At 45.0% G+C, this 24,413-nt stretch overlaps 9 protein-coding genes across 9 annotated transcripts; 5 read left to right on the top strand and 4 right to left on the bottom strand.

Moving 5' to 3' along the window:
• Positions 1 to 1,083: 1,083 nt before the first annotated feature.
• N7495_003094 (SDR family oxidoreductase) lies at positions 1,084 to 1,881 on the top strand (the record flags this gene model as incomplete). Its single annotated transcript, XM_057205763.1, has 1 exon — positions 1,084 to 1,881. The coding sequence occupies one exon, from the start codon at positions 1,084 to 1,086 to the stop codon at positions 1,879 to 1,881; it is 798 nt and encodes a 265-aa protein (XP_057066370.1).
• Positions 1,882 to 2,193: 312 nt separating this feature from the next.
• Positions 2,194 to 5,594, bottom strand: N7495_003093 (ssDNA endodeoxyribonuclease RAD2; the record flags this gene model as incomplete). Its single annotated transcript, XM_057205762.1, has 2 exons — positions 2,194 to 5,256; positions 5,313 to 5,594. The coding sequence occupies 2 exons, from the start codon at positions 5,592 to 5,594 to the stop codon at positions 2,194 to 2,196; spliced, it is 3,345 nt and encodes a 1,114-aa protein (XP_057066369.1).
• Positions 5,595 to 9,154: 3,560 nt separating this feature from the next.
• On the bottom strand, positions 9,155 to 10,472 carry N7495_003092 (uncharacterized protein; the record flags this gene model as incomplete). The annotated part of the gene is made up of 5 exons (XM_057205761.1): positions 9,155 to 9,502; positions 9,700 to 9,820; positions 10,019 to 10,169; positions 10,224 to 10,264; positions 10,330 to 10,472. Coding segments are annotated over 5 exons (804 nt in total), but the record flags the coding sequence as incomplete, so codon positions are not given.
• Positions 10,473 to 12,801: 2,329 nt separating this feature from the next.
• On the top strand, positions 12,802 to 14,839 carry N7495_003091 (kinase-like protein; the record flags this gene model as incomplete). Its single annotated transcript, XM_057205760.1, has 2 exons — positions 12,802 to 13,026; positions 13,094 to 14,839. The coding sequence occupies 2 exons, from the start codon at positions 12,802 to 12,804 to the stop codon at positions 14,837 to 14,839; spliced, it is 1,971 nt and encodes a 656-aa protein (XP_057066367.1).
• A 3,073-nt stretch (positions 14,840 to 17,912) lies between these two features.
• On the top strand, positions 17,913 to 18,797 carry N7495_003090 (A4/G1 family peptidase; the record flags this gene model as incomplete). Its single annotated transcript, XM_057205759.1, has 1 exon — positions 17,913 to 18,797. One exon carries the CDS (start codon positions 17,913 to 17,915, stop codon positions 18,795 to 18,797), a length of 885 nt encoding a protein of 294 aa, XP_057066366.1.
• A 399-nt stretch (positions 18,798 to 19,196) lies between these two features.
• Positions 19,197 to 19,564, bottom strand: N7495_003089 (uncharacterized protein; the record flags this gene model as incomplete). Its single annotated transcript, XM_057205758.1, has 2 exons — positions 19,197 to 19,418; positions 19,517 to 19,564. 2 exons carry the CDS (start codon positions 19,562 to 19,564, stop codon positions 19,197 to 19,199), a joined length of 270 nt encoding a protein of 89 aa, XP_057066365.1.
• Positions 19,565 to 19,902: 338 nt separating this feature from the next.
• N7495_003088 (carboxymuconolactone decarboxylase family protein) lies at positions 19,903 to 20,586 on the top strand (the record flags this gene model as incomplete). The annotated part of the gene is made up of 1 exon (XM_057205757.1): positions 19,903 to 20,586. The coding sequence occupies one exon, from the start codon at positions 19,903 to 19,905 to the stop codon at positions 20,584 to 20,586; it is 684 nt and encodes a 227-aa protein (XP_057066364.1).
• A 377-nt stretch (positions 20,587 to 20,963) lies between these two features.
• On the bottom strand, positions 20,964 to 21,396 carry N7495_003087 (uncharacterized protein; the record flags this gene model as incomplete). The annotated part of the gene is made up of 4 exons (XM_057205756.1): positions 20,964 to 21,056; positions 21,111 to 21,181; positions 21,236 to 21,273; positions 21,356 to 21,396. 4 exons carry the CDS (start codon positions 21,394 to 21,396, stop codon positions 20,964 to 20,966), a joined length of 243 nt encoding a protein of 80 aa, XP_057066363.1.
• A 285-nt stretch (positions 21,397 to 21,681) lies between these two features.
• Positions 21,682 to 23,952, top strand: N7495_003086 (exosome nuclease subunit RRP6; the record flags this gene model as incomplete). The annotated part of the gene is made up of 1 exon (XM_057205755.1): positions 21,682 to 23,952. The coding sequence occupies one exon, from the start codon at positions 21,682 to 21,684 to the stop codon at positions 23,950 to 23,952; it is 2,271 nt and encodes a 756-aa protein (XP_057066362.1).
• Positions 23,953 to 24,413: the final 461 nt, after the last annotated feature.

The raw sequence follows: 24,413 nt of genomic DNA, 5'->3' as shown, positions 1-24,413 counted from the left end.
CTATTGTGATCGGGAAAGACAGAGGGCAGCATAGAATCTATAAGAACAGGGATCTGCCCAAGTGGGATAGACAAATCATCCAGCATCATGTTTTCTTATACTTGGAGGCAAACCATCTGCAAAACAAGACTACAATGAGCCGCTACTCACCTTGAGGCATATTCAGGAGCATAGTATTTAGAAACCTGTAGCCAAGCCTGTAATAACAATGGAGCCATATAAGGAGATGTGCCCAGCCGGGATATTTTTGAGAATTGCGACACACGGAGTGATGAGCCATGCGATTTTTCATGTCTGGACTTCTCTGCCTTCTAAAATGTCGGATTCGTCGATGTCCGATTTGCTTGCTAAGATGTTATAGAGCTAGAAACGTCGACGAGTGGACTGATTTGAAGGTATAACTGATTGTGAACAGAGATAGAGGAACGACGGGTCTTCATATTCTGACACCTCCGAGAGTTGATGTTGAAAATGTTGGACTCTGAAGTGTAGATACCTACTACGTCAGGGTCCACAATGATGTCAAGGGCTATATATACACTGCGATTCAACATACCCAGTCTACACAACGACCTCCATTTCATTAATGTGTATATTATAATTGAGGCGTATGAGATTTGTAGCTAAAATAAGCCCCATTCACCATTGAATGAATTCCCTGACATTCCCGCAAAGAGCAACAATCATCCGATTAGTTGAATGTTGATATGTCGTGACGTCATAGTTCCTAGCAAGTACAGTATTTAACTTGTTACGCCGTAGAACTAGTTGGATGTACCAGACAGGCTATTATCATTAGTCAATTGGAAATAGGCTGAAACCGGGCGTAATTCCCAGACTGTATCAAGGCAGCCAATTACATATCCACATGTCGTCACTTAATCATTAAGTCATATTCTATTATAGAACCTTGGAAAAGAGGGGAATCTAGAACACGAACGATTATAAAAGGACAGCCTCTGCCTTCGGTATTCCTTCTCTATCATCAATAATCTCTCAAAACTTATATCTACTACAACCTCCCCTCCTCCATCTCCTCCAAACCAAATATCCCTTCAAAAACATACACATCCCACCTACATCATGATTCCCGTTCCCGAAGCCGACAGCATCAAGGACCTCTTCAGCCTTAAGGGCAAGGTCGTAATCATTACCGGTGCATCCGGTCCCCGCGGCATGGGCATTGAAGCCGCCCGCGGCTGCGCCGAAATGGGCGCTGACCTCGCAATTACCTACTCCTCCCGCCCAGAAGGAGGCGAGAAGAACGCAAAGGAGCTCCAAGAAAAGTACGGTGTGAAAGTGAAAGCCTACAAGTGCGACGTCGGCAGCTGGGAGAGTGTCGAAGGTCTAGTCAGCTCTGTGATCAAAGACTTCGGCAAGATCGATGCATTCATCGCCAATGCAGGCCGCACAGCCAGCAGCGGAATCCTAGACGGCTCTGTCTCTGACTGGAACGAAGTGATCCAAACCGATCTAAACGGCACTTTCCACTGCGCCAAGGCTGTTGGAGCTCATTTTAAGGAGCGTGGCACTGGCAGCTTCGTCATTACTTCTTCTATGTCTGGACACATTGCCAATTTCCCTCAGGAGCAGACTTCGTATAATGTTGCTAAGGCTGGTTGTATTCATATGGCACGGTCGTTGGCTAATGAGTGGCGTGGCTTTGCGCGCGTCAACAGCATTTCGCCTGGTTATATCGATACTGGACTTTCAGACTTTGTTGAACAGAAGACGCAGGATTTGTGGAATTCTATGATTCCTATGGGTCGCAATGGTCAGGCTAAGGAGTTGAAGGGTGCTTATGTTTACCTTGTTAGCGATGCTAGCACTTACACTACTGGTGCTGATTTGCTCATTGATGGTGGTTACACTGTGCGGTAAATTCGGTCTCGTTAGCTGATCCTGTCTATGATAATGTATTTTCACCGTATGAATGACATGAACTTGAATACACCTCAAAACTTCCAAGTAATGTGGTCCCATTATTGCAGGTGAAACCTGGAACCACCAGGACTAATAAAGCGCCTAGTACATAACTGGGCAAGTGTACTGTAGTCGGACGATGAAGCACCTGATCTATATATTGTCTCATCACTTTGATTTCATTGTCTTGCTATCACTTGTGCAGATAATTGTGTTTATATTGATTTTAATAGAACATTTTTTTATGGGCGAATCAGCACTTCATGATGCTTACGAGTTGGCGCGTGTGCGAGTTTTTCGTTTCTTCGTAGTACTCTCTTGACTCTCTTTACTCTCTTTATTTGATGCTGACCGTTTGGTGGACTTGGAAGAATAATCCACGGCATCATCATTGGGCAAAGAGTTCGAGCCCTGAGCTTCTTGTCGGAGTCGGCTAAAAGCTTTCTCTAGGCGACTGGGGCCTTTTCGATGAACACGCGGTGCAAAAGCGCCTGCACCGGTGGGCCCTTGGATGAACTGTGTGATATTAGACTGTGTACCTTCCTTCTCTCGACGATTCATATCGCGGATGACGGGTACCAAGACTTCGTCAGTGCGCTCTTGACTCCAGCCGATTGTGGACATTAAAAAACCCCTGAGGCCGTTCAAGTCCACCACACCCCATTGGAATTGTGAAGGATCTGAATCAACTTCCGGCTCGAGGTAAGCAGTATCAACGCGAGAGTCTGGAAATGAAACAGGCAAGAGGATCTTCGAGGCCTTTTTTCGGAATTTCTTCCGAAAGGTAGCGTGGGCGTCGTCTGGGTTGTTCGAGCCCATCTGTACTTGTGGCAACCAATCGCGAAACTCTTCTAAGCTCGAAAACTCGGTCACTATCTCTAGAGCTGTGACGGGACCGACGCCAGGGATGCCTTCAGTGTAATCACTCCCAAGGAGATGGGCGAAACGGATAAGTTTGTTCCGATGTAGGGCGAACTCCTTTTCGAAATCAGAAGTCAAGTAGCATTCCACATATTTGCTCTGATTGAACATGTTTTTGTAGACGCGGGTACCGCCAAAGAGAAATGTATCGCTGTCATCGGTGACAATACCATCCACCAAGCCCAAAGAGACAAGTTCAGCGCATTGTGCTTCGGCTTCCATGGGTGCGGTGATGTAGGGCAATCCAAAGAGTGTAAGTAATTGCTGACATTCCGTAATCATGATTTGAGTCACCTCGTCTGCATCACGCCGATCTTTCTTTTGTTGAGTCCGAAGTTGTTTAAGTTCTTGCTCATAATCAAATGCTTCTTGGGTAGCCGCTGCGGAGTTAAGGGTCTGGGCAAATCGAACATGCTCTTCCCCTTCTTCAGCAAGTTGCCTCATAAGTTCCTCATCTTCTGGGTCACTGAATTCGCCCCCATCATCAATATCTCCATATGCAATGGGCTGTTCTTCCAGTGACGGCTGTTCTTCCAGTGACGGCTGTTCTTCCAGTGACGGCTGTTCTTCCAGTGACGGCTGTTCTTCCAGTGACGGCTGTTCTTCCAGTGACGGCTGTTCTTCCAGTGACGGCTGTTCTTCCAGTGACGGCTGTTCTTCCAGTGACGGCTGTTCCGTTGTCACAGCTATATGGGGGACATGATCTAGAGACAGAACATCTTCAAATTCCGGCTCTGGGGAGGGCTCAATGAAAGCAGGTTTCCCATTGGTATCGAGTTCCTCTCCATTATCAGAAAGAGGTTTTGCCTGGGGTTCATCAGGGGAGTTAAGAATGTCCTGTGAGTTTTCCATCCCGTTGGGTGATACCGGAGCTGAGAAGATATTTTCTATCTTTTGGTCATTCAGTTTTAAATCAATTTCTATTCCAGGGCTTGCTTTGGTTTTCTCAACTGGCTCGTTCAAGTCAATTATCTCCTTCGTGTCTGAAATTGTATCGACATCGATGATATCAGGTGAGCGGCGGTCGAAGATGAAAAGACCATCGTCATCGTTCTCCGCAGAATCCACAGGCATTGAATCTGTTATGAATTCTTGATTGACTCTCTCTCCAACAAACCAGGGAGGAATGGGATCCGCCTTTTTTGATTGGACGGATTTCTTTAAGAAACCACCTGCATCTTCATCTTCATCCAAACCCACAGATGTATCAGCTTCTTTTGTACTCTTCGTAAGTTTAATAGATTCAAAAGGAAGAGGTCCATCAAATGGGTTGTGTATGTGGGTTTTTGGGGCAACTTTAGTTTGGGCTACCGCAGCTGCAAAGTCCATTCCGTCATCGTCGCTTTCACTAGGCACTGGGTCGACTTCAATTTCGATTGGATTGTAAGATTCGGGACGATTCATTGATATTTCTGGCATGTTCTCGTCATGATCTTCTTGTGGTTGTAGTGAGAGGGCGATGGCTTGTTGGAGCTCGTCCTCATCCATGTCTTCAAATAAGTCCTCATTGCCTTGGACGAAAAGTTGATCATCCTCGGCATCATCTAGGTGAGAGTTCTGTATAGCCATCTGCAAATCGACGTTTTCTTGTTGATGAAGAGACTGGTCAAATATGGTCTGTTCCAGGGAAGAAGGAAGCTTGGGCAATCTATTGAGTCCTTCTATCGGGACATCTTCAAACTCGTCATCAGATATGTCTTCTGACGGTGACATTGCATCTGGTAGATCGTATCGATCTACATCGATAGGCTTATCTTCGTGGCCTTGATTTTTGTTCCCTACGACACCCAAGACCCAACCACCTTCGTGTTGGTTGTCTTTAACGAGAACATATTCTCGCCCGCGCTCACCAGCAATGCGCTGCCCAGACTTGTAAAAGGCATCTTCTCCATTCATACCGTTAAGATTCATTAGTCGTTGAGTCAAGTCGTTTCGTTCCGTAACGCGCTCGATCTGAAATTTCGAGAATGCCATGCGGTCGGGGAACATGGTATCTAGCTGTTCCTTGGAATAACCCATTCGAAGGCGACTTCTTAGCCTCGCAGCATTCAAGATATTGTAGCGGTCGGTAGGTGGGAGACTGAGGAAGAAAGGGCCATCAAAGTCGATCTTGGAGAAATCGTACAGGTTGATATCTTGGCCCTGGTGAAAGTGTCGAGCATATTCCTCCAGCTCTGCTTGTGACATGATACGTGGATCATTCGGAGCCCCCATCTCTTCCAAGGAGATATCAAGATTTGGCAGATGGTAAGCATCCTTCTTCTTGAACTTGCGCGACCGTTGTTTTTCCTGTTCAGTCATCAAATTTTCATCCGCATAGACTGGACCACTGCTGATCTCCTCTTTATTTTGTTGAGTACGATTTTTTCGCCCACGCCGCGCCTCCGCCTCTTCCTCTGCACTTCGTTGGAGCTGGACCGCCAGTAGCTTGCCGGCGGTTCTCACCGCATCTTCTCTGCGACCCTCACGTCTTTTTTCCGACTGGCAATGGTCTGTCGCTTTAGAACCGGAGCGCCTCCGTCAAATACAAAAATTGGCTTGATTCCAAAGTACAGCAGTTTGCATATTCGACGAAAAAATCCAACCACATGGGAGTTCCGCAGCGCGTTTCCCTCCTTGTCTCGTACTGCTTTCAAGAACTGATAAATCCAGATAGATGCATCGACCGCCAATCTTTTCTTGTTGAGGGTCTCAAGTTTTATGGGGCGGGCGCAGGGTTGTACCACCGTCCACAGGCCAGTGACACCCATATTGATTCACAGCTCGATAAGGCTCGATGAGGTCATTCATGTGAATACGGGAGATATCGTGATAAAATAGCTCATAGAGAGGATGGCATTATGCTGGTACCAAGTGGTTCTTGTTCCAAACTAGAGAAATACAAAACACCTAGAGACATACGTCGTACAAGTGGAAGCTGACGAGTCTTGGAAGCTTCCTTGAGGTCAGGAAGAGCGGATTGGGGACGTGAGTGGGTCGCGAAGTCACTGATAGCGAGCCCCGAAAAAATGTAGGTAGCACACGTGATAATTACTAATTAGCATCTTGGCATTCAAACTGTTTACAATCGCGTCTCATCTCATACCTCTTACTATATACGTCATTGAATTCTACCCTCCAACCATGGATACTACTACCTTTTTTTGCACGAAATGCCGTAACCCTCGTCCTATCGAGGATTTCGATATCAATAAGCAAGGGAAGCGGAAAAGCCTTTGTAATCGTCATACTAAAAAACGCTCTCTTCAGCGCGATGATTGGGATGAGTTTATCCTACTTATCTCTAATTGGAATGAACAGAGTCAACCTTTCAGCCATGACTTTGAGTTTGACCTTGATACTCTACCTGTCAACTTTGGCTCTGAGTTTGATAAAGAAAAGATGAGAATTGCAATGCATGATCTCCTAGATCTGATCTGGGATAAGGGGAGATTCCGGTTCCGATACATATCAACTGATACACAATATCATCGATATAGATATCATTGCTCTCAGGATGAAGCATATATACAAAGTCATCCTTCCAAGGTCCCTATTGAGAAGCAGAGAGATAGCCACCGTATAGAGCGATTTCATTGTGGAAGTAAGCTTATTATACAGCCATCATTACTTCATCGAACCCTCCGCCTTTCTATTCAGCACAATTGGCACCCTCCTTATAAAGATCTTCAAGTTCCGCAAGCCATACATGATCTTATAAACTCCCTTGTCTTTAACCATGCCCCTGCAGTGATTTCCCGTCAGGTTAGAGAGCATCCTGAAGGAAGGAAAGTGTCGAGACACCAAGTCTATTATATCTGGCAGAAGGCAAACTCAAAGCATTGGCGACGCCACGAAGATCCTCTTACTTCAGCTCAAATGCTCCTAAATGAGGCAGATTTCCAGAATGGAAGGTATCAGGCCCACCATGATATCTTTAAAGCAGGCAACTTATTGGCATTAGGTAAGGGCAGTACTGGCCTTGGCATTGACATTGGTTTATATATTTACTAATATTGATATACTATAGGCTTCTACCTCCCTGACACTATCGAACCATGTCTCCATTGGGCTAAAAGGCTAAACTCACAGCCCAAATTAATCATGGATTCCACTTATGGGACAAATAATAGTGGGATGGAGCTATGTACTGTGTTGGCTGAGCTTGATGGCACTGGTATTCCGCTTGCCTATTGCTTGGTTGATAAACAGAATATTCAGCCTGATGTGTATCAAAAAAGAACAGCAGACCCAGGGGCAATGTCATATATTCTCTATCAGTTTCTTATGAAGCTTAAGGGTTTTGGATTTCAGCCAAGCTTGATTGCAACTGATAAGGATGCAGCAGAGATTGAAGCCATCAAATTGGTATGGCCAGAGGCTAAGCATCAGCTTTGTTACTGGCATGCGAAGCGAGCTATTAGTATGAAGTTGAAAGACTCTACCAAGACAGCAACGCTCAACCATTATGATCCAGAGGCTGCTGCAAAGTTGATTGGGAAGTATCATCTTGAGATTTGCTGGGGATCACTTCCACATAAACGGCCAAACGAGCATAAATTTGATGGTAAGTTGGTTTCTTTACTCTAATTTATATTGGTTCAGCCACTAGCTTGACCATTAGATTACATATTTACTAATATTGATATAGGCTCTGGTCAATGTCAGTGTCCCTCTCGTGGTATCCGGCCTGTTGAAAGCCGAAGGCTTGAGCCAACTAAAGAGGAGCGGGATATCATTATAAGCATAATCTGCCGACATTTCAATATCCATCCTTTGCTTCCTGACATCAATGGCACTCGATTCAAGCAGCATCTACATCAAGAATGTGCCCAAGAGATGTATGATTGGTGTCGGTCTCGCGACTATTACCATCTCTGGGCCTATCTCTTTATCAATTGGTATAGAGAGGATAAATGGATTCTCTGGGCTCGGGCTGCTAATCCTGAGATGATCCCTATGCTTAAAACAACAATGATTGCAGAGTCTCATTGGCGCAAGCTGAAACATGACTACCTTAATCGGTTTAACCGGCCTAGAGTTGATCTAGTGGTATGGGCTCTACTTACTCGTGTTGTTCCTGATAAAGTCTATCAGATGAGGGCTATATTAGGTGGAGAGCAGCGGGTCTTTAAGGGCCAATGGAGAGAGTCTTTTGAGAGGCAATGGAAGAAGGATATAAGAAAAGCTGTTCATCTAGATCAGATGAAAAAGTATCACACAGATCCTCATCAGTGGGTTTGTGCCTGTCCAGCCTTCTTACTTAGTCGCTTCTTATGCTGTAAGCATATCATCCATTGTTTTGAGACACCAAGCCCTCAATTCTTTACTACTGTTTCCCGCCATGATACTTGTCCTTTCTGGCGGGATGGCCGATTAGAACTCAAACCAGAGTTTAAACGCAGTAGTAAAGAGCCTGTTCCACTACTAGACTATGAGGATGATACCTTTAGTACTGAAGAGAGTTGGAGTAGGAGTGAGGAGGAAGAGGAAGAGGAGGAGGAAGAGGAAGAAGAAGAGGGAGAGGAAGAAGAGGAATAGGAGGAGGATATTCAGGTTCAGTTAGTAGCTTGGCACCAATTCCAATACGACACGATGATGATGGTTGATGATCAGGGAAAAAGCTTTGCAAAGAAGTGGCTTCAGCATATCAAAGGCCAAAGGGCTCAGACCCAGAAGCTAATTGATGAAGCTAAAGCTGTTCGCAATATGCGGACGATGCCTAAAACTTGGCGGAAACATGAACATCCACTAGAGGTATACTTACAATGGTTGGACTTAGCAAAATTGAACTTCATTTGAATTAGTAATATTCAGATTAGTTAACTAATGAAGCACGCTTTTTCTTAGTTTATTAAGCACACTTGAAGAAGCGGCGCAAGATCATGTGGCTTTAATTGCCATCAGATAAATATCAACCACGACTAAGTCTCCTCCCTCTAGTCTTTCTTCTCTTGTAATGGGAATGTCTTTTGGACAACTTCGTTCACATGCAAATCGCGTCCCTAGACCCAGGCCATATCGGCCTTCTATCGGTCTCAAAGAACCTAAACATGTGCTGTCTCGACTTCATCATTCATCATTCTATACATCGTAATATCCTGCCACCAGAACTTCCATCCCTTCCATCCGAGGTTTTTCATCCCTGTCACTGCAGACTGGTGCAACCAGCCTTGAAACTCCCAAGTTTTGACGGCACTTGTAGGCGTGTTTGGATCCATGTGCTACCTCTTAGCAATCCAGCGTTGATGCTTATCAATATGACGCTCCATATCCTGCGTGTTTAGAAGTGACTCCATGCCCAGCCATACGCTACTGATAGCCATACTCATCATGTCAGCGAAGCTGAACCCGTTTGTTCTTCAAATGTGCTGTAGTTGAGTACAGCTACTGAGTCAGCCCAGCGAGATGGAAACAAATTCATCCAAAGCCGGTAAATATCTGGTCCCTGGTACCACTCTAGCTTTATTCGACTGCGCTCAACAATATCTGGGCTCAGGAGTGAAAAGTCCGCCTCGTATCCGGTCACCAAAATCACAACATCAACATCTTCTAGAACTGTCCCATCGGCAAACTGGATGCTTTTTCGGCCCACGAACTTTGTAAGTCCTTTCAGTAAGGTCAAACTCCCATGCTGCAAGAATGGTAATACTCTCTCCCAGACCTTGTTATAATGAGGCTCGGCGATGGGTATGGCTCAGTCCCCTATGCCGGGTCTGGTTTGCCTTCAAGCATCGCCCGGCTAAAGTATTTGATCTCAATATAACCGCAAACCCGGAAAAATGAAGGGAGCCACCGCTGAAACTTCGTTCCAAGCATTTAGCGCCTCCAGGTAAAGAGAAGGTGGACGGGGGTACCATTCTGGAAGCGCCGTACAAAAACTGATCCGCGGCGATGTGAAACCCAGACACGCGATGCAACAGGCATCAGAGTTGGAATTATGTCGCCCGAAGTGCCGCAGAGACCAAGAACAACAACTCTTTTGTTTTCAATGGCGCTGGACTAGGTGACAAGTTAGACTATGCTTGGGTTTTTCATTGCAAAAAAAACCTACTCTCTGAACTGTTATCCATGCATAATTCTCCCTTCAAATAACTCTTGTCCCTCAAGATTTGGCACACGTGCCTTAGTTTGGTACCCATTACAGATGGAAATACGGTCATACTCGGTAGTCTCCCGTCTGCCATCTTCTTACTCAAGTTCCAGAGCCCATCGCATGTCGTCGGCATTGCGGTGCACTTTATGAACGGAGGTGTTGAACACACAATGCTTGAGCACGTCAAAATGGCACGCATAGTCTTCCATATATTTCTGCCATTCGAACACATTCATGTGGGACGAATTTTCTGAATTTATTCAGTTTTTCGTGATTGAAGAAGGTACCTATGGTTTTGACTTACTGTCAGGCATAGGGAAATCAGAGAAGCCGCATGTGTATTTACTAATATTGGCTTTTGTACCTGCGAATGATGTGAGTAAAATAGATTAATTGCTTTGAGAACGTACGACTTGACATTACTCTTCAGTGCCGTAGTCCATGATGAATTATCAGTGTAAGCCCATAATCCGCCGACCTGGCTGCGCCGCTCGTAAAGCGTAACGGCGAACCCGTCCTCTGTGAGCGTTTTCAGCATAGAGAGGCCGGTTGGTCCTAGGTTGCATCATAGTGAGTTCTATAACAAAGCTTCACACTTCTTGCCTACTCAACCTACCTCTTCCTATAACGGCCACTTTAGTCTTTGTCATTATGCTCATTGTTGCGGTTTAAGTCGCTCACTAATCAATTCAAGGTCAAGTCAATATCAAAGAGTCAAAAAATAAATGACTTCTAATTAAAAGGTGCATGAGCTGAGTAAGACGCGAATCGAGTGGATTTCAGTTTTACGGCTTACGCATTTAATGAGGCTGTAGAGCAACTACTCCGTACAGTAAGATTCAAAAATCGGCTTCGAACTGATTTCGATCTATCCTGTAACCAAGATCTAGGACAGTACATTAAGATAGATCAACACGTCCAGGCACTGCTATCATGACATTTACCATCCCAAGCCTTCAATATGCAGTCAAGAAGAGTATTTGTCTGCTTTGATGATCTCCTTGATGTTCAGCCAACTCTTGAAATTGAAGAGCTGCAAATGAACGAGAATCTGCCTTTATCGCAAAAAATGAGAAATTCATCTCCGGAGCTATTGAAGTTTTTGGAATTTCTGGAATTAAAATCCAAGTCAGATATTGAAAAGCTGTACGCTAAGTGACTGAAAAAGATATAGATTCATTGAAAGATGATAAAAGGGGGAGCCATGTCCAATCGCTCTCCGGTGAATAGAGAAAGGGCATCGAAGATTACCTCCCATTGCGTGAAAAATATGCTGAAGGGTTGCACTCTGTTCTGATCTCTCACTTACATTCTCCCATCACGAGGATGAACACTGCAAGCGCAGATGATACAGCTCAAAAATATCGCTATCTCTTAAGTATACAAACCATGGTAGGAGCCTTGACATTACTGATCCGATTCAGGGTACTATGGCTGATTTGAATCAAGAAAAGCCTAGTTGGATTGTCACTGAGCTACGTATGAGATTTTTATCATATTCCATGTTTCTCTGATGTCAGTCCACTCCGAATAACCCTTTGTCCCTTACCTCTAGGAGCATAAAAATCTAAAGAGCTCAAAACATTGAATTTTGAGATTAATTGCATCTTGAAGGTCTTGGATGACGTAGATGAATGTGCCAATTCTTACTCAGTCTCGACTTCCTTCTCTGCTTTCTCTGTTTCTATTGCTGTCATTGGTCAACCGAATTACTCTGGGTGCGGAAGTAAGCAACTGGATGAGCCTTCAGGACAGGGTGATGAAAGGAGCAAGATGGCGCCCAGTGTGCAGTACAGTCATTCTTGAAATCGGCTTGACCAACACACAATGACTCTTTTCGGGCCCCACTGCCAAGCCCTTAGCGTCGATCAATTATTGATTAATCGATAGACGCCGTAAAGGTACAGTATCTTGCTACGTAATATTACACGATGTGTAAAAGTATTTAGCGGTGGATCTCTGCTAATTTTGAGGGGAGAGCTGTCTTGTATCGCTCGGCATCGAATAAAAATAATAGATTTTTGGATTATTCGATATCTTTGCCGAGCACTACTGTCTGGCTCCCTAGCTCGATGATATCCTTCCAGACTTCAATTCTCGTTTCATCCTATATACCATCACTTCTAATCGGTGTCTCTTTAGCTTATCGAATTCTCTTGTTCGCTAAGGATGTTTTTCTCACGCGCGGGGGTGTGATAGGGTTTTGGTATATTAGACAAATTACTACATATTTAAAAAACGCATCTCCAGTGGCTTCATCGATCGGTTATAAAAGAAAGCTTGGAGCGTGGCAGGGTTAGGGGACCCCGCACCCTTTCACAGCTATGTACCGCAGTCAGCCTTGATGGCTTAATTGGACTAGTGATCAAGAAATACACGACTGCCAAGCCAGACAGCTGATACACGCTATGCGTGTACGGCTGAGAACAACTTAACCTCGTTTTTATTCTAGTGAGACCTTTTTAACCTCTTCATAACTCCAAGGCTGAAGGTTAAGCTATCTTTCCATCATGGAGAGCAAAGTACGTGTGGAGGATATGAGATTCTTGCACACGGAAATTCTACAAGATGCCACGCTTCATTACCATACAGCAGACAACCAAAAGAGGGGCAGAAGTAACGTGAAGGAAAAATGGAACAGAGAGGGTCCACTTGGTCATGGGGGATTCTCGACAGTTTGGCTAGAGCGATGTTTAAGTGGCAGTACAGCCAAGGTGCGAGCTATGAAGATCATCGACAAAAAAAATAACCTCACAAATCTACGAGAATATTGCGATCGGGAATTAGATGTGATGGCGAAGTTTTCTTGGCCGAAGGTCAGTATACCATATCTCTTAAGTAATAATCTTGAGTTGATCCAAAATATATGCTGATTATTATCGATGATCAAGTATGATAGTTTTTTTGTCAAATCTCTTGGCTGGTGCGAAAATGAAAGATATCTTTGTATCGCAATGGAATATATGGAACATGGAGATCTCCGAAGAAACCTCCAGTCGAGGAGCCCGCTATCTGAGCAAGAAATACAGCAGATTACTATTCAGATTCTGATGGGTCTTCAGCATCTCCATGATAATGGGTATATCCATCGAGATCTCAAGCCTGAGGTATAGTTATTATCACAGACAGAGTCGATATAAAGATGTGATCACTTTAACTAATATTTTAGCATAGAACGTGCTCGTTATGTCGAAAGGTCCTAATTGGTGGGTTAAAATAAGCGACTTCGGTATCAGCAAAAGATTTGATGAAAATAACACCGATACGAGGATTGGGACTCCAGGATATATGGCTCCTGAAAGACTCAAACTTTACCCCCCTGGAACGGAACATCTTCGCCCTACATATAGTATGGATATCTGGTCTCTAGGGATTATGGTTTTCCATATGCTTTTTAACTGTTATCCATTTCCTGGTAACAGCTTGATGTCATACCTCCAGACCTCTATATTTCCTTCAATCGCACTATCTCCTTCCGTCAACCCAGATGCTTTAAGCTTCTGCAAAAGTCTACTAGCGGCTGATGCTCTAACGCGACCATCTGCAAAAGGCGCCCTTGAAAACACATGGCTGAAACAAGACCAACTTGATCATACACTTGGAATAAACGAGATGAATGTAACAGCATCCACAATGACAACTCTGGACTACAAACCATGGGATCCAGAAACAGAGCATTCAAGCTTACACTTTCGAGTCACACCAAGGAATGAGTCACAAAGATTTGGCAGAAAACCCACGCCTTCAACCCAACAGTTGCTTCTCCTAAAGGAAACACATCAACCGATTTCTACTGCCGAAAATGATCTTCTCCGTCATTTTAAAGTGCTATATGATAATGGAGTATCTTGCATCAACAAAAAGAGATACAAAGAAGCTGAAATAGCGTTTCAGACAGCCTTCGAGAGACAAAAGAAGACTCTTGGTGCGAATCATGAAGATACACTCTATTCTCTTCACTGGCTAGGTTATACTATCTATAAGCAAAAGAAGTATTCTGCAGCCGAACCAGAGCTTCGACAGGCTTACGAGGGACAGAAGAAGTCTCTTGGTGCGAATCATGAAGATACACTCTGTTCTCTTCACTGGCTCGGTCGTGCTCTCTTTGACCAAAAGAAGTATTCTGCAGCCGAAGAAAAGTTTCGACAGGCCTACAAGGGACGGAAGGAGACTCTTGGTGCGAATCATGAAGATACACTCTGTTCTCTTCACTGGCTAGGTCGTGCTCTCTACGGGCAAAAGAAGTATTCTGCAGCCGAACCAGAGTTTCGACAGGCCTACGTGGGACAGAAGAAGACTCTTGGTGCGAATCATGAAGATACACTCTGTTCTCTTCACTGGCTCGGTCGTGCTCTCTTTGACCAAAAGAAGTATTCTGCAGCCGAACCAGAGTTTCGACAGGCCTATAAGGGACGGAAGGAGACTCTTGGTGCGAATCATGAAGACACACTCCGTTCTCTTCACTGGCTAGGTCATGCTCTCTCTAAGCAAAAGAAATATTCTATAGCCGAAGAAGAGTTTCGACAGGCCTACAAGGGACGGAAGGAGACTCTTGGTGCGAATCATGAAGATACACTCTATTCTCTTCACTGGCTAGGTCGTGCTCTCTATGAGCAAAAGAAATATTCTATAGCCGAAGAAGAGTTTCGAAAGGCCTACAAGGGACGGAAGGAGACTCTTGGTGCGAATCATAAAAACACACTCTATTCTCTTCACTGGCTAGGTCATGCTCTCTATAAGCAAAAGAAATATTCTGTAGCCGAAGAAGAGTTTCGAAAGGCCTACAAGGGACGGAAGGAGACTATTGGTGCGAATCATGAAGAAACACTCTGTTCTCTTCACTGGCTAGGTTGTGCTCTCTATGACCAAAATAAGTCTTCTGCAGCCGAAGAAGAATTTCGACAGGCCTACAAGAGATAGAAGGAGACTCTTAGTGTGAATCATAAAGATACACTCTCTAATTTTCACTCGCTAGGTTATGCTGTTGGGATACTAGCCTGAGAAACAAAGCCATCAATACATGACAACTACTGCCTGAAACAAAAGCCAAGAAAAAGACTGCATAGAGATGGAATATAGAATATGGAATAGAATGAATGGAACACAGATTTTACAGCACCCCAACTTCACCTCGTAGGAACCTACACAGTAGCATTACCTTTGAGTGGTTAGCAGGGGTCCGTAAGGTCAACTACGCTACAACACCTCAGTAAACTGCAGTTACAACTAAACATATACATGGGACGGAAATCTTTTTTAGTTAACCCATCCTGTCACGCATGCTAAAAGTCTGCTAAAGTCTATATATAACATAGATGATGAAAATGGATTAAATACCGCCACCCTTGATCTAATTATGGGTGGTTTCAAGATCTTTAAGGAGCTTATAAGGAGGCAGAAGTGATGCACCGACCAGCGTTAGAAGCACGAGAGGTGCCTGGACGTAAACATCCTGACACGCTTAACAGTGTTAATAACCTTAGCAATATGCTTGATAGCCAAGGTAAATATGAAGAGACCAAAGCGATGCATCGACGGGCATTAGAAGCACGAGGTATGCATTAGACTTTCTAGGTTGACAAGGGAAACGTGAAGAGGCTTCATAGTCCAAGACTTATATCTATAGTATTTCGTATAATGGTAGCATACGTGGAGATATAATACCAGAATGAGGCATCTTTCCTATAGTACTATATACCCTCAAAGTTTGATGCGGTTCTGAAGCAGTTCTAATAGAGCTATATTATTCCTGAAAGCAAGCCATCTCCTGCTTGCGGGCATGGTTGTGGTAACGTATTTATTATAGAATAACTATATATAGAATCTTTGATTAAAGAAACAAATATGCCTGTATAGTTTGATATAGTCCTGAAGCTATTCTACTAGAGCTGTTATTCCTGAAAGCAGGCTACCTCCTACTTGCGGAAAGGGTTGTGGGGCGGCAGGTCTGTTTAGTTCCAGTCTAGGGGATACGTTAGAATTTGCTTTACTGTCACATGTCTTGCGAGTACATGCTGGCATTTCAGGTGGTCTGATCCTATAGGGAGATTGTACATGTGCTACGGGCCGAATCAACAAATATTTGTACTTTCATATGTCCGAATGAAGCCCTCGTAGTGAAATTTTCATAAAATTTGTATGAAGGCCCGAAAAAGGTACAGCAATCACTTGATAGGAGATTCCACCAAATTAGAACTGTAAAATTGTTCAGGATTGGTTTGGTTTACTACAAAAAACACTTTCGAAGGTGGGATCTATCTAGACGGTATCTATAACCGTGACGAAATCTCATTTCCCATAGGATGGCCTTCAACGCATAAAACCGCATAAAATCGCATAAAGCTACTACAAAGACAAACTATGCGCACGAAGAATAGAGAAGCATCGCGAACTAGTCGGTTCTATCGACTGTATCGGCATATTAGTTCCATCTGCTTATGTATAATCTTACAAAGTAATATAACTATACCTTATGAGAGTTGATTTTATGAAGACATTCCCGAGGACTCTCGGGAATTCTGTCATCCTTCTTTGAAGTCATTTTTCAACGTTGAACTTAGGACTGTCATGGAGTTTACCATGAAATATGGCTCAAGGCTGCCGAGGTGTTGGGGAAGATCATTGTGTCCGTCAATATGAGTGTGTTTTGAGATGGGATATGATGGCGATGCTTCTGCCTCTTCTACGTAGTTGGTTATCTTGCCTACGTAACAGATACTTAGATAGAGAAATGAGGGGTTGAATGCATTGCTATCAGTCACACTTGCTAACTTCTTATAGTATAGATGAAGTTGGCCGCGGTCCGGATAGTACGAAATAAGCACTGCACCTCAGATAACAGTGTCTAACATATTCATGGATTCCTCCAATGGGCACATTCCGGCCCCATTATCTCTTCTCTTGCATAACTAAGAGCCGGTGCAAATAGCGGCCCTTCTAGTTTGTTGGTACTCTTGACAGTGGGGCTAGGTCAATTGCTTGATAAGAAATTCATCATCAACTGCATAACCTAACCGTATGATGCTCTGGAATCATACTTTCTACCAATGCTAGTTAATCACTGACTCAATAAGATGTAAGACTTAAGGTTGTTCCATTCCAAAACTCTATCATCGCCTTGAACCCAGAAAGAAACACAAGCCCCCAGATTCATTGTAGTGGTTCTGACATTGAAATGCTCTTGGCATAAATTCTTATCAAGAACCAAGCTATTTCACCCCTCAATCAGAGGCTCCACAAAAAAATTGGGCTAGACTTCACCTGAAAAAGTCTTGCAAGGTCCAATAATTAGGACTTGCAGTTGATCATTTCCGTCCTTGACTTGGCTCATGTATGCAGCTTTAGATATGTCCCGGGGTTCGGCTGGAGGCCAGGCCAACCATTGGGGATTTTTCTATGAAGATAGCACACCTGCATGAATAGTTTAGGTCAATGCAACCCCTGACTAGTATCATATCAGCTGACGTATGCGCTTTATTCAAATTGTTCAATGGATGCCTCTAGGAAGACCACGGGATGATATTTCAAGGTTGTGTAAATAGTAAACAGAATGATCTTCCACAGGTGTAGGTACCTTCCCATACTACCTGTCCTATGTAAGGTACCTTTGCGAACTATGACGGGAGTGGAGATCCACCTTTCTTCAACTCGGCTCACCGCTATCTATAGTCATATTCCTGCAGATGCATATTCACAACACATCCCAGCTTCCTAGTTTGGACTCGGATGGAGATTATATCGGCCTCCGACGGCGTCACATATTACCAATGTGGCTCCATCTACTCACCTCGGTCTTTGCATTGGTATTTTGGCAATGATGTTGCATTGACAGAGAGTATCAGGTTCCAAGGTTGCAAGATGTGATGAAAGATTATGCTGTAAGCTTCTGCGACCCAAGGCATATAAAGACGGCGTGGTCTGCCCAGGTTCGATTCCAATCCACCAACAAAGCATCTTCAGCAAAGGTTCAAATCTCGAATACCAACCCGGAAACATGAAGTTCTCTACTGCTATCATCGGCAGTGCCCTCGCCACTGCAGCTTTCGCAGCTCCTCTGACTGCTAAGCGCCAGGCTCGCTCTGAGGCCCGCCTTGCACGTCGTACTGCTCAGCGCCATAGCAACCCGCCCATCAAGGCCGGCACTACCAACGAGGTCCTGCACTTCAACAAGACCTCCCACGAGGAGTACAGCTCCAACTGGGCCGGTGCCGTTCTCATCGGTACCGGTTATGATTACGTGACCGGAGAATTCACCGTTCCCACTCCCTCTGTCCCCAGTAGCAGTGGTAGCGGTGGTGGTGGTGGTAGCTGGGGCTGGTTCGGCGACAAAGAGGGCGCTAAGTCTCGCAGACAGTTCAGCGATGAGGAATACTGCGCTTCTGCCTGGGTTGGCATCGACGGGGATACCTGCGAGACCGCCATCTTGCAGGTCGGTGTCGACTTCTGTGTTCAGGGCAGCGAAGTGTCCTACGACGCCTGGTATGAGTGGTACCCCGACTACTCCTACGACTTTGACAACATCGACATCTCCGCTGGTGACAAGATCAAAGTTACCGTTGATGCCACCTCAGCTACTGGCGGTACTGCTACCGTCGACAATATCACCACTGGAAAGACCGTGACCCACACATTCTCCAATGTAGATGACGGTAGTCTGTGTGAATATAACGCGGAGTGGATTGTTGAGGACTTCGAGAGCGATGGCGAGCTCGTTCCTTTCGCTGACTTCGGCACTGTTACCTTCAGCAGTGCCGAGGCCAAGTCTGGCAGCACCAGCTATGGACCTTCCAGTGCCACCCTCATGGACATCGAGCAGGATAACGAGGTTCTGACCTCCAGCTCTGTTTCCAGGGACAGCGTTACTGTCACCTACGAATAGGTTTACTCCCATTCTGAATACATTGAGGTACCTAGGTACCTAGGTCAATCGTTGATCATATTCAAGTGGAAGTTTTGTAAAGGTTTTCAGTTATTCGAGAAGTAACGAGAATATTTATTGGATACCAGCGGGAAGTAACTTGGGTTTTCGCTTCTCATTGACCCGGTCTTTGCCTTGGCAATGCGGTGTGTATTTGGCATACTGTGACATAGTCCATATAAAGAATGAAAAAATGTTGGTGTAAGATATTTAGCAAAGTAGCGACATATAAAAGCGTCAATTTCAATTAGATAATCCAAAGTGGAATTGAATGGCAATTAAGTTCCAGGGTAGTCTCAGGCAGGGTAAGAGTGAAAAATTACGCAGATTGGAAGACTTGACTTTCAGAATTTGAGCAAATCATGACAGATCCCAAATGACTTGGTCCACATCTTCGCGGGCTCTTCGAAGTTCTTCGTCCACTTCGCCGTCTTGGTAACGTTTCTTGACTTCATAGTGGAGGTTTACCAGCTCTTTTGCTCGGTGCAAGTCTTGATCCCTTTTGTTGAGTTGGATCGGAGAGTCATCTGGTGGTGCTGTAGACTTGTGGACATTTACCAAGGCAAGAGCCTCCTCGTGGCCCTGAACAAGCAGTCAGTGAGCAAAGATATGTTATTTATTCTCGGAGCCGGCGTAGCTCGTTCAGTCCCCAGAGGGAAAATTGGAAAGATGATACATACACAAGCTTTGAGAGAGGTTATATCAGCAAGTATTTCTGCAACCTGCATTATGGAGCTCTCGATTTTCGTTGAAAGAAGAATGTATGTGTTCAAAAGTTGAGATGACGTTGGGGTGAACAGATGTCTTGGCAGAATTTGATTATATCGCGAATACAGCTAGCCTTCAATAGCCATCAACATCAATCTAACCTTTGAAAATTCACCGACAACGCTATGTTTTCTTCTCAATGCTCTCAGTCAATTTTTACTAAGTCTATAAATTCCGACCGACTTCTCGTGCCGTATCGGCTAATCACTGACCCGCTCAAAGCCCCTCGGCAGTGAGCCACTCGGTTGGTACGAGCCTCTGCGGGGAAAACACCTTTAAAAAAGCCAATACCTGGGGAATGTACCTACAACGTCGAATCACCGTTCCTAAAATCTTAAGGTCCTTCCAATATCACCATATTCGCACCATGCGTCTTCCATACGCCCCTAATACCCCGCCGGCTGATGCTCCTGCTGACACTGCCGCTATCTATGAACGCATTGCGGCGCGCCGGAACCCTCGTCCACTGATCCCACTGGACCTCTCATTGCTACACAGCCCACCAGTAGCAGATGGCTGGAACAGCTTTATCGGTGCGATTCGATCGCGTACCACCGTCGACTCCGGCCTTATGGAGCTATCGGTTTGCCGAGTGGCTGTGCTGAACAATGCCATATATGAATGGAATGCCCATGCACCCCTCGCTTTGAAGGGTGGTATTGAGCCTGAACAATTACATACTGCTCGTATACTCCCATCTACTACTGAGGGTGATCTTTCTGAGCTGGAGAGTAGCCCACTTACTCCGAAGCAACGGGCTGTTCTGCGCTACACCGACCAAATGACCCGTACTATCACTGTCCAGGATGATGTATTTGCAGAGTTGAAGACTGTTGGGTTTGATGATCGCGAGATTGTTGAACTTACTACTGGAATTGCGGGATACAACTGTGTCAGTCGTTTTTTGGTTGCTCTGGATGTGGGTGAGAACAACGACCGTGAAATGAAGTCTGTCGATGAATTGGTCAAAGCTTTGCAGTAAGTTAGACGGGATCAATGAGTAAAAATACTGGAGGAACCACCACAGCTGGAGTCACTTGTGAGTCAACCAGTGGACGTTTCATGCTCCCTCGAGCTAACTCCTTCATTTGTACATACATACCTACTTTACCCAAAAATATTTAAACATTGGAATGAGTAGCCTACGACACAAGTTGACCTAGCTAGAGTTCATATCCAGCTGAGCATCAGATTAATATCCATGGTTGGGAAGCTGATAATATCCAGGTCCACTTGATGTTCTCCGCTAGGTGGCAAAGATTTCCGTGATTTAAATCTGAGAGGGAATGCATACTTTGCTCTGAAACAACAATATAAATTACATAGAGAGAAGAGATGGTATCAATAAAGATTAAGAATTCAAGATTTTTTCAGAAACTCGGCATCTGTTTCGCTGCTGCTCTTTCGGGCATCCTCTAGCATCGTATGAATGCCTCTGTCTTGAAGGGTTTTCTAGTGGCATGTTAAGAATTATTGCCCCTATTACAGACAGCATCGACTACTTACTTTCAAGCAGGTCTTATACTTGGTGAACAACTCCTCGCAGTCATTAGAGGTGGTGTTGCCACGGAGGTATTCTGTTGTGTTTTTAGCCACCTGTATACCCTCCAAGGAAGTCTCGGGACACTTACTTTCACTATACCATTTGAGGAAACATGTATCGTATTTTCTGTTTTGATAAATTTCAGTATTTGCTCCGAACTCGTGGTTATCCAAACCAAGCAAAGCTGGAAGGTTCCACGTTAGCTTACTCCTTGATATCGTTGCATTCGGGGGCAATAGAGGCAGCCATATTGAGGAATTGAGATATTATATTGAGAAAAAGGACCAGAGCTCATCAGAAGGAGCTTTATCTGAGCCTCGAGAAAATGTGATTGCAATAGAGTAAGAAAGAAAATAGTCCCAGCTTTGGGCCAATGAAACATCATTGCTGCTTGAATATTTTAGGTAGGCGGTCGATTGTTTCTGCCGTCTGCCTACACTTTTTTTTCTTTCCTGCCATGCTTTTCATCATAATACCTCTTTTTCATCTTTGTTTCCCGTTTCTTTTCGCAGTCCAGCTCGAGCTTTGCCCGATATGGAACCTGCAAAATTCCCCTCCTTCCAAGGAGACCTGACATCCGCACTTGTCAATGTGACTCGCACTGTAGGCCAGATCGCAGCACAAGACTTGGGCTTCCACCGTACCTCTAGTGCTGAGTTCACAGAACAGCTAGACGAGCAGGCTGAACGTGTTCTTGCACTAACTTCTGCAGTACTGAAAATAGCTATAACCGGAACTGAAGTGAAGCCTCCGACCTTGAGAAATGAGGATTCCATCGATGAAAATTGGCATGGCGTGGTGGACGTGATTGATTCGATGTTGGAGAAAGCTGATGCGAGCTTGGACGAATTTACCGGTGTTATCAAAAAATTGAGCCCTTCAGAGGAAGAAAAGGGGATGGCCCGTCTAGCCTACGCTGACGCTCGCGCCGCAAAGAAGTTAGACGACAACAGAATCCGCTTCACACCGAACATCATTAAGAAACCGCAACTCGAATTTGACCACAAACCTGATAATTCTAATGACTTGAAAACCTTCAAGCCTCTGCTAAAAGCGAAACCTAACGCGCTTGTGCCCCTGACATTTTCAGAAAGCCCGGATGTCTCATACCAACATCCCTACGAAACCGAGATTCGTGCGGCCGAGTATCCGAAGTCTGTCTATGAGATCGCGACTCCCATCCCATACAAGCCGCTTGAGAGTACTAGTGCGACATTTGTGGATACTATGGATGGAGTCATGGAGATGCTGGGTGATCTGAAGAATGCGAAAGAGATCGCTATTGATTTGGAGCACCACGATGCCCACTCTTACGTGGGGCTTGTTTCGCTGATGCAAATCAGTACTCGGGATAAAGATTGGATTGTCGACACTCTGAAACCGTGGAGAGAGGAGCTGCAAGTTCTAAACGAAGTTTTCACGGATCCAAAAATCTTGAAGGTTTTCCATGGTTCGAAAATGGACATCGTCTGGCTGCAGCGGGACTTGGGCTTGTATGTGGTAGGATTGTTCGATACGTTTCATGCTGCCACTGCATTGCAGTATCACCAGAAGAGTCTCAAATTTCTTCTCGAGAAAATCGTCAACTTTGAAGCCGACAAAAAGCACCAGATGGCCGATTGGCGAATTCGCCCGTTGCCACAGGCTATGTTTGACTATGCCCGATCTGATACTCATTTTCTACTGTACATTTACGATTGTCTACGCAACGACCTTATTGAGAACTCGACGCCCGAGATCAGTCACATCGACTATGTACAGGAGCGATCGAAGATCGAGTGTCTGCAGCGATACGAACGCTCCGTTTATGATGAGAAGACTGGCCATGGATCCGGAGGCTGGTATGATATGCTGTCCCGTGCCTCGGGTTCATACTCCAAGCAGCAATTTGCAATTTTCAAGGCTGTTCACAAGTGGCGCGATGAGATAGCTCGACAGGAAGATGAGAATCCCCAGTTTGTGATCCCTAGACACACACTGTTCAAGCTCGTCCAGTACCTTCCTCTTGACATGGGATCATTGCTCCGCACTCTGTCACCTATGAACCCTCTTGTCAAGGACCGAGCGAATGATCTCCTCAAGGTTATTAAAGAGGCAAATATTGCCGGAGTTGATGGTCCCGAATGGCGAGACGCCCCAAGTCGTCCAAAGCTGGCAAAGCCAACTTATGAATTCAATTTCTCGCAAACGACAAAGAACAACCCTCCTACTATTGAGAAATCACAGTTCTGGGGTAATGTTTTGGAAGTGAAGGAGGTCCCAACTCCTCCGGAATACTCTGTTACTGCAGCTTCGGAGGCTGTTCGTCTCTCTCTTCCATTGCCACCCATGGCAAAGAACGTTTCTGAAGTTCGGGAGAAGCTCACGCCTGCGACTCCCATATCAGCCGCTCCCACTGCAGCGCCTGCCTCTAACTCGATCGCCGATGAGGAGAAGAACAAGGTCTTCACTGTCAAAGAACTCGGCGGCCCGCGCAAGAGAAAGTCTGACGCTGTGGAGGAATCACCTAACCAAAGTTCCATTGGCGACGACGAATCAAACGAAATGCCTGACGAATCCGCTAAAATGACAAAGAACCAGCGAAAACGGGCTCGCAAACAAGAAAAGAAAGCCACTGCCGCCAAGGAACAGACAGCTCCATTCGACTACGGTGCCGCAGATACTGTTCTCAATGCTCCTGCTGCCTCTATCAACGCTACCCGACGACAGAAGCCCTTTAATCCGTACGCCAAAGCACTTGACGCTCCCTCGGGTGCTCGCAAAGATAAGCGCGAAGTTCCAGGCAAGTCTTGGACATACCGTTAGTCGGAGATGCGTATCAGTTTGTTTCTTGTTTCTACCAAAAGCATGTTTAGGGGTTAGGCTCGTGTATTTGTTTGTTAGCATAGCGATACCCTTGTGTCATGGGAGGCTCTGGGATTATTTTCTTCATGTATGTTAAGAGTAGCTGGCAAGTATACTTGGCCCATGGATTGGACCGAATCAATGTATTTCTACTCTGTATCACTTTTCCTGGTGCGTTTTCGTACTCAGCCCCTCCAAGCAAGGTACAGATGTCACTACCCAGGTCATTGCCAATGTAACACTCTCTTGTTTGTCAGTTTATACTCTTGTTCTCACGACATAAGTTCTTATTTTCTGTTGCCTCGTACCCTCGTTCTTTCTTTTTTCCCAAGTGGAGTAATCAATGGGCAAATCGCGATTTGTTAGTTGAAGCAACGATTTTCAAGTTCATCTTCCCGAGAAAAATATTCTATGCCCAGGTC

This window comes from Penicillium taxi, assembly GCF_028828555.1.
Source record: "Penicillium taxi strain IBT 34144 chromosome Unknown utg000002l_segment0_segment0, whole genome shotgun sequence".
NCBI lineage: Eukaryota > Fungi > Ascomycota > Eurotiomycetes > Eurotiales > Aspergillaceae > Penicillium > Penicillium taxi.
This window is presented reverse-complemented; position numbering and strand designations above follow the sequence as displayed.